This window comes from Octodon degus, unplaced genomic scaffold (assembly GCF_000260255.1).
Source record: "Octodon degus isolate 3935 unplaced genomic scaffold, OctDeg1.0 scaffold00087, whole genome shotgun sequence".
Classification (NCBI taxonomy): Eukaryota; Metazoa; Chordata; class Mammalia; order Rodentia; family Octodontidae; genus Octodon; species Octodon degus.
The window spans coordinates 8,199,036-8,209,343 of NW_004524663.1; the positions used below are offsets into that span (position 1 = coordinate 8,199,036).

The 10,308-nt window shown below is 40.6% G+C and overlaps 1 protein-coding gene across 2 annotated transcripts in view; it reads left to right on the top strand.

Annotated features, from left to right (window-relative positions):
- Positions 1-9,848, top strand: part of Vldlr (very low density lipoprotein receptor) — a 35,202-nt gene extending 25,354 nt beyond the window's left edge. Inside the window, exons 12-20 of one of the 2 annotated variants that reach the window (XM_004637177.3) lie at positions 318-536; positions 2,358-2,476; positions 3,069-3,208; positions 3,504-3,645; positions 4,859-5,005; positions 6,410-6,493; positions 6,867-6,947; positions 7,772-7,941; positions 9,200-9,848. In XM_004637177.3, coding sequence (XP_004637234.1) covers positions 318-536; positions 2,358-2,476; positions 3,069-3,208; positions 3,504-3,645; positions 4,859-5,005; positions 6,410-6,493; positions 6,867-6,947; positions 7,772-7,941; positions 9,200-9,235 — 1,138 coding nt within the window. In that variant the 3' untranslated portion in view covers positions 9,236-9,848. The remainder of the gene's footprint in view (positions 1-317; positions 537-2,357; positions 2,477-3,068; positions 3,209-3,503; positions 3,646-4,858; positions 5,006-6,409; positions 6,494-6,866; positions 6,948-7,771; positions 7,942-9,199) is intronic. The other variant, XM_004637179.3, reaches the window with a different exon arrangement.
- The last annotated feature ends 460 nt before the right edge of the window (positions 9,849-10,308 follow it).

Below are 10,308 nucleotides of genomic sequence, written 5' to 3' on the forward strand. Positions count from 1 at the left end.
GTTGGCACAGCAGGCCAGGAATCAAACTCCTAGCCCCTGCACCTGCTTGCAGATGCTTTAATCTCCTGAGCTATTTGGCCGGCCCTGTTCTGTTTTTATACAGAGTAAATACTAGCATCTAGATAAAACAGTACTGTGTTACTTATTTAGCATCAGCAAGCAGCATGGTTGAATAATGTGAGTTATGAGTTCTAAAATTATTAGCTAGGATGCTATCCTCCTGAATAAAGCCCCTGAGCATTTTGTAGCAGAAAATCCTTTCGCCAAGCTGTAGTGGTGACAAACTCTTAAATTTCTTGTGGCCTATTCTGTTTCAGTGCCTCAATTGATGACAAGGTTGGTAGACATGTTAAAATGATCGACAATGTCTATAATCCTGCAGCCATTGCTGTTGATTGGGTGTACAAGACCATCTACTGGACTGATGCGGCTTCTAAGACTATTTCAGTAGCTACTCTAGATGGAACCAAGAGGAAGTTCCTGTTTAACTCTGACTTGCGAGAACCTGCCTCCATAGCCGTGGACCCCTTGTCTGGGTTTGTATTCTGTTTCCTATCATACATCCCAAGATTTCTCAGATATATAAATGATCTGGTTCAGGATGTCAATGATGCCATGATGGAATGTGCCTTTTATGTGACAAGCCCTCATTGTATGCCTGCTTGTTGGCATGAATGAAACACTACTTATGATCTCATGTTATGTTCATGCAAAGCTGGATCTGAAACTTTGAAAACTCCTGCCTACTCGACTTCTTTACAAGTGGCTTCTTATTTTGGCTGAACATGCTGCTGGCTTAGCTAAGGATGAGCAGACCTAAATCGTGGTGCAAAATGTTGGGATTTTGATGACCACGTTGTCTCAAGGCTTCCATTTAAAAGTGTAACTTGTATGAAAGTTCTGTAGAAATAACAGACTCTCCTAGAAACCTTTCATTGAGCAGTTTCCCTAAATCGCCACTAAGTGACATAGTCAAGCTCTCAGGGAGTTGATTAAGGATGATTTTGTTGTTATTGTTGTTCTGGAAGATAAAGGGAACAAGTCAAAGAAAGCTTATTCATAAAGCCTGGTTCATCTTTAATCTACCGTTTTAGAGTAGGGTTAAAGAAAAACTTTGAACAGCCATGAAGTCAGGAACTATTCACAATCTCTCGACACAAATAAATACTTTAATATTTTACCATTCTGGGACATGGTTAAGAAAAAAACTAAAAGTCAGCAATTACACAAAGGCTGTCACTAAATGCTGCCACTTTTGTATCTTAATATATGCTTCAAGTAAAAACTCAGAGTCAAATAATAAATAATGTGGAAAATTGCAGTGAAATTCATATTATCTTGTTTCCAAGTAAGGTATTCTGGTTTTTTTTTTCTCTCTTTTTTAAAAAAATTTTTATTTTTAGGACAGGGTGTACAGGGTCTCACTGCGTAGATTGGACTCACAGCCTCACAAGTGCTGGGATTACAGGGGTGCACCACCACACCCAGTCTCAGTTGCCCCAGGGGCAGGGCCAGCACTGGAGGCCTGAGGATCAAACTCCCAGCCCCTGTGTCTGCCTAAGCAGGTGCTTTAATCTGCTGAGCTACTTGACTGGCCCCCTCTTTTCTGAGAGAAATGTCTGAAATGGATACTGGAAAGGCTGCTTGCCCTGCTATGCCCCATGACCAAAGGAGCCCCAGTGCCTCCCTAGCTCTTTGTGTCCTGTGTTTTGTAAGAGGTCTAACCTGGGCACAGTTGCTGTCCCCAGGCATAGTAAGCTACCAGTGCCATCCTTCAAGCTAGGCTGTGGCCCAAAAGGTAACTGACATAAGATCCCTGATACTCCGAGACACGTTAGATTGAAGAGGACCTTGACTGAATTAGATACAGTTTCCCTGAGCAAGTAATTGTGAGATGCATACACAGAGACTAGCAGTGGAGTAAGCTGATCACCAGTATAAACAAACAAGGCAGTAAGGAGGCGTCAGACAGAAGGCATGGGAGACAGTAATTATGGTTGGCCTCCATGAATTATCATTTGAATATAATCAGCCAGTGTCTACTATTAAACGTAAAGAATATTCATTTACTTCTCTCAAAGAATTCTATGGTTAAAAAGAATACACATAACCATGTGACTTCAGGCTGAAATTTAAATGTCAGACTGATAGAGATTAAAACAGTCAATAATGAGTTCAGAGATTCCTAATGTTAAGTTTTATCGACCCAGAACATAATTAAGACTCCTAAATGTCACTATTTGTCTCTAGAGAATCAACTTCTAGAGCTTCCTGTTTCCTTTTTAAGCTTTTGCTTCAAGCTACAACTTCATTCCTTCTAAGCCACTAAGGTGTATTTCTGACTATATTCTTCCCAGCTTTGTTTACTGGTCAGACTGGGGTGAACCAGCAAAAATAGAAAAAGCAGGAATGAATGGATTTGATAGGCGCCCGCTGGTGACTGTGGACATCCAATGGCCTAACGGAATTACACTTGGTATGTGTGTGTGTTGTTCTTATTCACCAGTTGAACTGTCTTCAGAGTATTTTATTGCATCTCCATGATAAGTTCTGGGCTGCCCCAGATGACTGTCCTGAGTCTTCCCATAGCAGGAACTTTGTGGAAGAGTTACTGAACAACACAAGTAGAATGTTTGGGATTAACAAATTACGTGCACCATAGTGACCAGCTTGTGGCCCATTTTGCCTAATATGTGACACAGTTCCAGTGAACACTGAATTTTCCCTGCGAAAGCACATTAGCATTTCTAGACAGTAGTCTTGACACATTTTTGTTCTGGCTCGCTCCAGATAAAGTACAAGATGCTAGCCTCTTTTTATACTGTCTACAGTATAACATTAGTTAAGGTGGTTACCTTGAGCTCTTTAGATACCCTTTTAGTCTTTTGGGTGTCTTAAACAACAAATGAATGTGGATACAGATTCTGTATGCTGCTTTCTAAAAGTGTTGTAGGCCCCATCTTAACCGCTGTTGGATGAGGAACCACTAAAGTATATCAGATTCCCCAGATATTTTAAAAGGAAACCAGAGCAGTAATAGCTACCGTATGATGTCTATTCCTACCTAGACCTTATAAAAAGCCGCCTCTACTGGCTTGATTCCAAATTGCACATGCTCTCCAGTGTGGACTTGAATGGCCAAGATCGTAGGATAGTGCTGAAGTCTCTGGAGTTCCTGGCTCACCCTCTTGCACTAACAATATTTGAGGTAAGATGTATGTCTTGTATTGCAGTTGCTATAGCAACTCTCTCAGAGGAGAAAGATCAGGCATAGGGAAAGGAGGGATGAACATAGGCCACCATGAAAAACTACTTTTGCTTAACCCCTGGTACAACTTGAATACCAGTTCCCTGAAGTACTTTAAGAGACCTTTGCTGCTCTTATAGTTTTACATCTAATATTTTATTTGATGTAAACCTTTGTCCATGAAGGAGCTAATAAGTAGCTATGACAGATCATTCACTTATGGGTGGACATACTAATTATAGGGGCTCTGTTTTAGGACCGTGTGTACTGGATAGATGGGGAAAATGAAGCAGTTTATGGTGCCAATAAATTCACTGGATCAGAGTTGGCTACTCTTGTCAACAACCTAAATGATGCCCAAGACATCATCATCTATCATGAACTTGTACAGCCATCAGGTAATGTGGGGAAACAAAGTCTTCATTGACCACTATAAGGCAGCAGCAGCACGATCCAAACCTACTGGGTATTGATAGCTCTTCAGCAGCTCAAGTTTCCTGGAACTGGAGCTATTGCCCCTCCTGTTCCCTACATTCAATACTGCACACTTGATATTTGGTATCTGACTTCTGCCATCTCCATGAGAGAAGTTCAGAACTTCTGTTCTTAGCCACCTTTCAACCCCATGTCAGAGCTTTCCTCTCTCTCTCTCTTCTATATCCCCTAGGCCATCAGTCCCTCTTGCTAAGCCTGCTGTACCACACTCCACAGTAGCCCTTTATTCCCCAGACATTCTCTGGTGTTCATTTTTTAGTGTTGCCACAGCATAGTACAACAAATTGGGTGTCTTAAACAACAGCAGTCCATTGCCTTGTCCTGAAGGTTACAAGTCCAAAATCAAAGTTTGAGGAGCTTATTTTTTTCTGAGGTCTGTGAAGGAAGGATGTGCCCAGGCCTTTCTCCCTGGCGTTTAGATGGCCATCTTCCCATGTCTGTTCACATCATCTGCCCTCTGTATGTGGTATATTCAAATTTCTCTTCCTAAGAAGGAAAGCAAGCATGCTGGAATCTGGCCGATTGCAATAGCCTCATCTTAACCTGATTACATCCGTAAAAACTCTGTCTCCAAATCAATACAGGCCCTTAGGACCTTGCCATACAAGCTGTAGGCAGAGACACACTTCAACCTCAAATACCACCCTCCCCTCTATGACACTTCTTGAGAACTGTACAGATCCTCAAATATATATTTTCTTCCTCTGAAAACCTTTGGCTGGTCTATCTCAAATCTCCTGTTGCTAAGTTTCCTTCTGCTTTGTAAGAGTAGGTCAAGGAAAGCGAGGAGAACATGTGTGGTCTCCTTCTAAGCCTTCAAGCTAAGCCTTGGATTAATAAGGAGATCCAACCTTACGCACACATTCTTCCTGCCTACCACTATCCTTGGTGCTTGTCTTTTGAAGATGTACGGTAGCTCTTACTCTATATCTAGGAAGCCTTTTTTGAGGCTGGTGTTCTTTGATCTTGCTGCTTCTATCTTCATACCTGTTTTCCATTAATATTAATCTCACTTGAAGACTAGATGGTGTAGCTAAGCCTAACCACCATGGAGCTAAAAAGTTTATATAAAAGAAGCCCTGGAACACCTATACTAAAGAACTCTTTTCTGAGTAGGTAAAAACTGGTGTGAAGAAGACGTGGAAAATGGTGGATGTGAATACCTGTGCCTGCCAGCACCACAGATTAATGAACACTCTCCAAAGTATACCTGCTCCTGTCCCAATGGGTACAACCTAGAGGAAAATGGGAGACAATGCCAAAGTAAGGCTTTTTGTACTTCAAATACAAGCAGGCATATATAGGTGATATAAACCACGAGCTGTAAAAGCTGACCTGGGTTTTAAGAATTGTTTTAGCTAAGTTGGAGCAAACTGGAGAACATTCCCTATACTGTTGCATGTCAGGTGTTCATGTTGATAATTCAGGCCTAATTTGCAATCCATATCAACATTAGGCAAATGTATAGGTCACTAAGATATCAGTAACATGCCTCACGATATTTTGTACCAGTTAGTCCCATAACAGCACTGAGCTAGCCTACTTACAGATAATTAAAGTCTTAACACTTTCTTCCGCAGAAGGTAGACTAAAGTTTTGCTTAAAGAAACAAAAAGTTAGGTGCTATTTAATTTTGTTCTTCCATAGCTAATATTTTTTATGTATATGCTTTAATAATTTTTTTCTTTGCAATAAGTTTTGGACAATTTCATTTTTGTGTATCTTGGTATGATTTTATTTTAATTTCTTGTGCAAAGGGTTCAATTTTTCTTGGAAATATGGTATTATAAATTGAACTAAATTCAGAAATTTTAAATCTTTAAGTAGTTATTGCCTACTCCTTTCTACTTTGAGAATTCTAATTATATGAATATAAGTTTCTTGGTTTTGACACAGTGAACTATTATGACTGATCTGTAAATTCTTTCATTTTTATTTTGGACAATTTTTATTGTTCTATTCATTTATGTTTGTAAATAATTTATTTTCAATTTGCAATCTATTAAAAAATAAAAATTAAATTTTTTAAAAAAGAAAAGAAACAAAAAGTTATACCCAAGGGAGGCCTTGGTTACAAGAAACTGCCTGGCTTAGTGCCGTGATGGCAAACCCTTCAGAGCTTTCAGTGATGACCAATAGCCCGCTGTGGCATGCATGTCATAGGCTCACCATCACTGGCTGAGTGGATAGCAGTCACTTAAACTGAACTTGCCTTTCAGTCTTTTCATCTTTCAATTAAATAGCAAATGAAACTTGTGAGCAAGGGACTCATAGGATGAGACTTATTAGCTTAATTCGGTGGCTTGCCAGGGACTTAGTCACTGCTGAGAACATAGTTGCAGGCTGTTTCGTGAGATTGCTACACAAGAGAATTTGAGAACTTTCCTTGTAACTTCCTCCAGTCTGGGGGATATTATTCCAAATGGCTGTTAAGTGTGGCTGTGCCTCTGTGCAGTTATCGAATTCCACAGGTTATCTGTTCAGTCCTCTGTTTTTGCACAAAGACCATTTCTCCCAGTTGAGGCACATTTGCTAGAAACTTCACGTCAGCACAGGTTTGTTCCTTGCACCTGGTATTAAAATAACCTTTGCGTGGCTTGTCTGAACCCAACAGCTTGCCGTTCAGGAACCTTGGCATTAACCAGGTTCTTGGTTTTTACAATCCAGGTACTGCAACTACTGTGGTTTACAGTGAGTCAAAAGACATCATCAGCACAGCAATTCTACCAACTAGTGGACTAGTCCCTGGAGGTATTGGACTCAGTGCTGCAAACTGTTAATCTCAACTAACAGCCACATTCTTTTATAGCTTAGGCAATTAATTCAGCCTTTAACTACTAGCTTGGCCCCTTATTGGTAACTTGTATTTAAATTCCAAAGACTTAGAACCTGCATTGCCTAGATTGCCCACACTTATTAATATTTCTATTGTGGAACTGTTAATGAAATGCCTCTTAGAGAATATGACTTAAATACTCCTACGCTAGACTTGTTTGGGAGTATATAATTGTAGGAGACATTGGACATCAGCGTCATGCAGAAGTGCCAGCGTCTCCACCTGATGGGCAGACTTCTGAGTCTGAATTCAAGTCCTTATAAAATGATTTGTTTTATTTCCCTGTAGGGATCAATGTGACCACAGTAGTACCAGAGGTCAGCATTCCCCAGAAAGGAACTTCTACAGCCTGGGCCATTCTTCCCCTCTGTAAGTAGATTCCCTTTGTGTGTGGATCTGATAAGTTTCTTAGATAACAGACATTTTTAGTTCACCTGGACTTGCCTCCCATCTACTGTCACAGTGCTTGAGACGCCAAATTACATTTACTACCCCCCACACACACAGCATTTGGAGGGTTCATATTTTCTCTTTAGTTTGTCCTCAGCACAGTATCAGACATTGGTGAGGGCTCCACGCTTACATAAGAGGTCCTGAATGCTTTCCACTTCAGAGTCCTTAGGCGGGCCTAGCCCCAGTTACCGTAAATCCCTTTAACAAGAGTTCTAGTCTGTTCCTTTTTGAACCATTTTTTGCTGCTTCGTGCAGAGAAGATGCACAAAGGCTTAAATACATTCTTAAAGAGTCACAGGACTTGTAGAGGGTAAATCAAAGGTAGTTAAGCATTTTCAAGTCCAAGGAAAAGAATTTCTGAAGCTATTATCAGGCATATTAACTCAGGCACTTTACTGTAATGGTCTCTTAACCTAGATTACTCACTTCCAACCTTATTTAACATACTAGGACTACTGAACAGCTTCTGGAGAGCTAATGTAGTTGGCTTCAGCGTGGGGCCCGAGACTATATGCTTGCCTGGCTGGCCATGGCTAGTTCAGGTCTAGTACACAGAATAACACAGCCACTGAGCTGAGCTGCTTACACCACTCTGACTCACATATAGTCCAAGTTTTAGTTACTACAGCTCTCTGGGAACATGAACCTTTCATTAAGGCCAATTTCCACAAATCCCTGAACGTCACCTTGTCTGTGTGTTCTGCAACCAGACCTCATTTGTCATCTCTCGCTTTTGGCAGTGCTCTTAGCAATGGCCGCAGTAGGTGGCTACCTGATGTGGAGGAATTGGCAACATAAGAATATGAAAAGCATGAACTTCGACAATCCTGTGTACTTGAAGACCACGGAGGAGGACCTCTCCATAGACATTGGTAGACACAGCGCTTCTGTGGGCCACACATACCCAGCAGTAAGTCAGCTTCGTGTCTTCATACACATGATGTGAAGGGAGGTGCTTCTGCAAGAAGACCACTAACTTGAGCTATTTGGGCTGGGGACAGCCTTTGGGATGATGTATGAGACATATGTTGGCCTCTTGGAATGGAAGCCAACAAGCTGATGAGCATGTCACCCACACAAGTGGTCAATTTAAGGTCACTTCTGTGCTAGTGTTGGAGGTATTTTTGTTGCAGAAACAACACGTTAGCACCAAGCAAGTAGCTTTTAAAACTTTGAAATCCTTGGCCTCTGGGTACTTACATGAAAATCATCAAGTTGGCTTAAATCACTGTAGCCAGAAGTACTGATTGGTTTACTTAGAGAAGTACCACTTTTTATCTCCTGTAGCTAGCTGGCCTTTCTGTGGTAGAGTCATTCGTTTTCCTTCAGATGAAACCCGGGTGAGTATTTGGCCTTCACTAGGTAACAAGCTAAACAAAACACACTGAGCACTCCCCTCTTGAGATCTTGGAGACACATGCAGTAGTGGGCCGTTTGTAGCAAACCTGTACCTTGGTCTGGGGAGATAGCTCAGTGGAATAAGTGCTTGCATGGCAAGCACAAGGTTCTGAGTTCCATCCCTAGTACCATTAAAAAAAATTCGGTCCCAGGGCCCATTCAAGGCTCAGAAACCTGTGTCTCTCAGATTTTTTCTCAAGGATTATGACCATTATAGAGAATTTGCAAAATTAGTCATAGTATTTTCACTCTCCACCAGGTAGGTATGGGTTGTATAGCCCTTTGCAAAATACTTGAAACAAGAAGTGTTTTAGTGTGCAGAGTTTTTCAGATTTGGGAATATTTATATACCCATATTGAAATATTCTGAGGATGGGTCCAAAGTCTGGACACAAAATCTACTTATTTCACGTTCACCATGTTATACAGCCTAAGGGTAATTTCATACAGTACTTGTAGTACATATTCAGTTAGACAGCAGCCCATATGTAACATGAGATCGAGTATGAAATTTCCCACTAGTGGTGTCAGATTGGTGCTTAAAAACATTTGTATTTTTGAGCATTTCAGACTTCACATTCTTCAGGCTAGGGAGCGGAATTTAAGTTAAATGCACAAATGCTACAACTCTGTACTGTTTGGCTGTTGACTTCTCTCCTAAGTTCTCAGGTCTCTGAAAGACTAACTCCAAAGCAAAGTCCGTGTTAGCGAGCAGAGTTGCCACCTGTGAGTAGTCAACCAGGCTCACCTGAATTTTTCCTTTTCCACAGATATCGGTTGTAAGCACAGATGATGATCTGGCTTGACTTTGAAAGCCGGCTTGACCTCTGCGGTTTAAACCCATTACAGCCACTTTGGGATGGTAACCGAGCCCGCAGCTGAAGGCTCTTCCTTCCTCATCTGGAAGAACATCAAGATACCTTTGTGTGGATCAAGCTTGTATACTTGACCAATTTTATATTATTTTTGTAAATATTCTTGTCCACATTCTACTTCAGCTTTGGATGTGGTTACCAAGTATCTGTAACCCTTGAATTTTTAGACAGTATTGCCGCCTCTGGCCAAATATGCACTTTCCCTAGAAAGCCATATTCCAGCAACGCAACTTGTGCTATAGTGTATACCACCTGTACATACGTTGTATAGGCCACCTGTAAATAGCCCAGAGAACAATCACTATTCTTAAGCACTTTGAAAATATTTCTATGTAAATTATTGTAAACTTTTTCAATGGTTGGGACAATGGCAATAGGATAAAACGGGTTACTAAGACGAAATTGCCAAAAAAATTTGTAAACTAATTTTGTACGTATGAATGAAATCTTTGACCTCAGTGGAGGTTTACAAAGACTGAGAGTTCAAACTACTGTACATTTTTTTTTCAAGTGCTAAAAATTAAATCAAGCAGCTTAACCCTGGTTTGTGCCTATTCCTCTAAGATAAATTGTTAAAAATAGCCTGAGTAGAATCATCTTCTAACTAAATATATAAATATATGAACTGCCACTCTTGAAGTTGTGTATCTAAGCCTGTAATTGAGGAAGCTTCTCTTGCAACTAAGTACTAACTAAAGATAAGGTACCGTTTAACATTTTCTCCCCAAATGATTCTTAGTTTTGAAAAGAAACTACCTTAGTCTGTACCCAGAACTCCTCTTGATCACAAAAGAGCTCCTTTTCTCATTAATTTGTTTGATCTAGAGGCATGTGCTGAAATTTCTAAGAATTCTCCTACTTCACACACAATGCTGTTTTCCATATTCTATCATATACAGACCTAGGACAAGTGCCTTCTAAGGCCTAGGACAAGGCTTTCTTCTTATGAAAGTCTACTCTGTTGTCTTACTATGAAAATGGTTAGGAACAATAACAGTCACCAT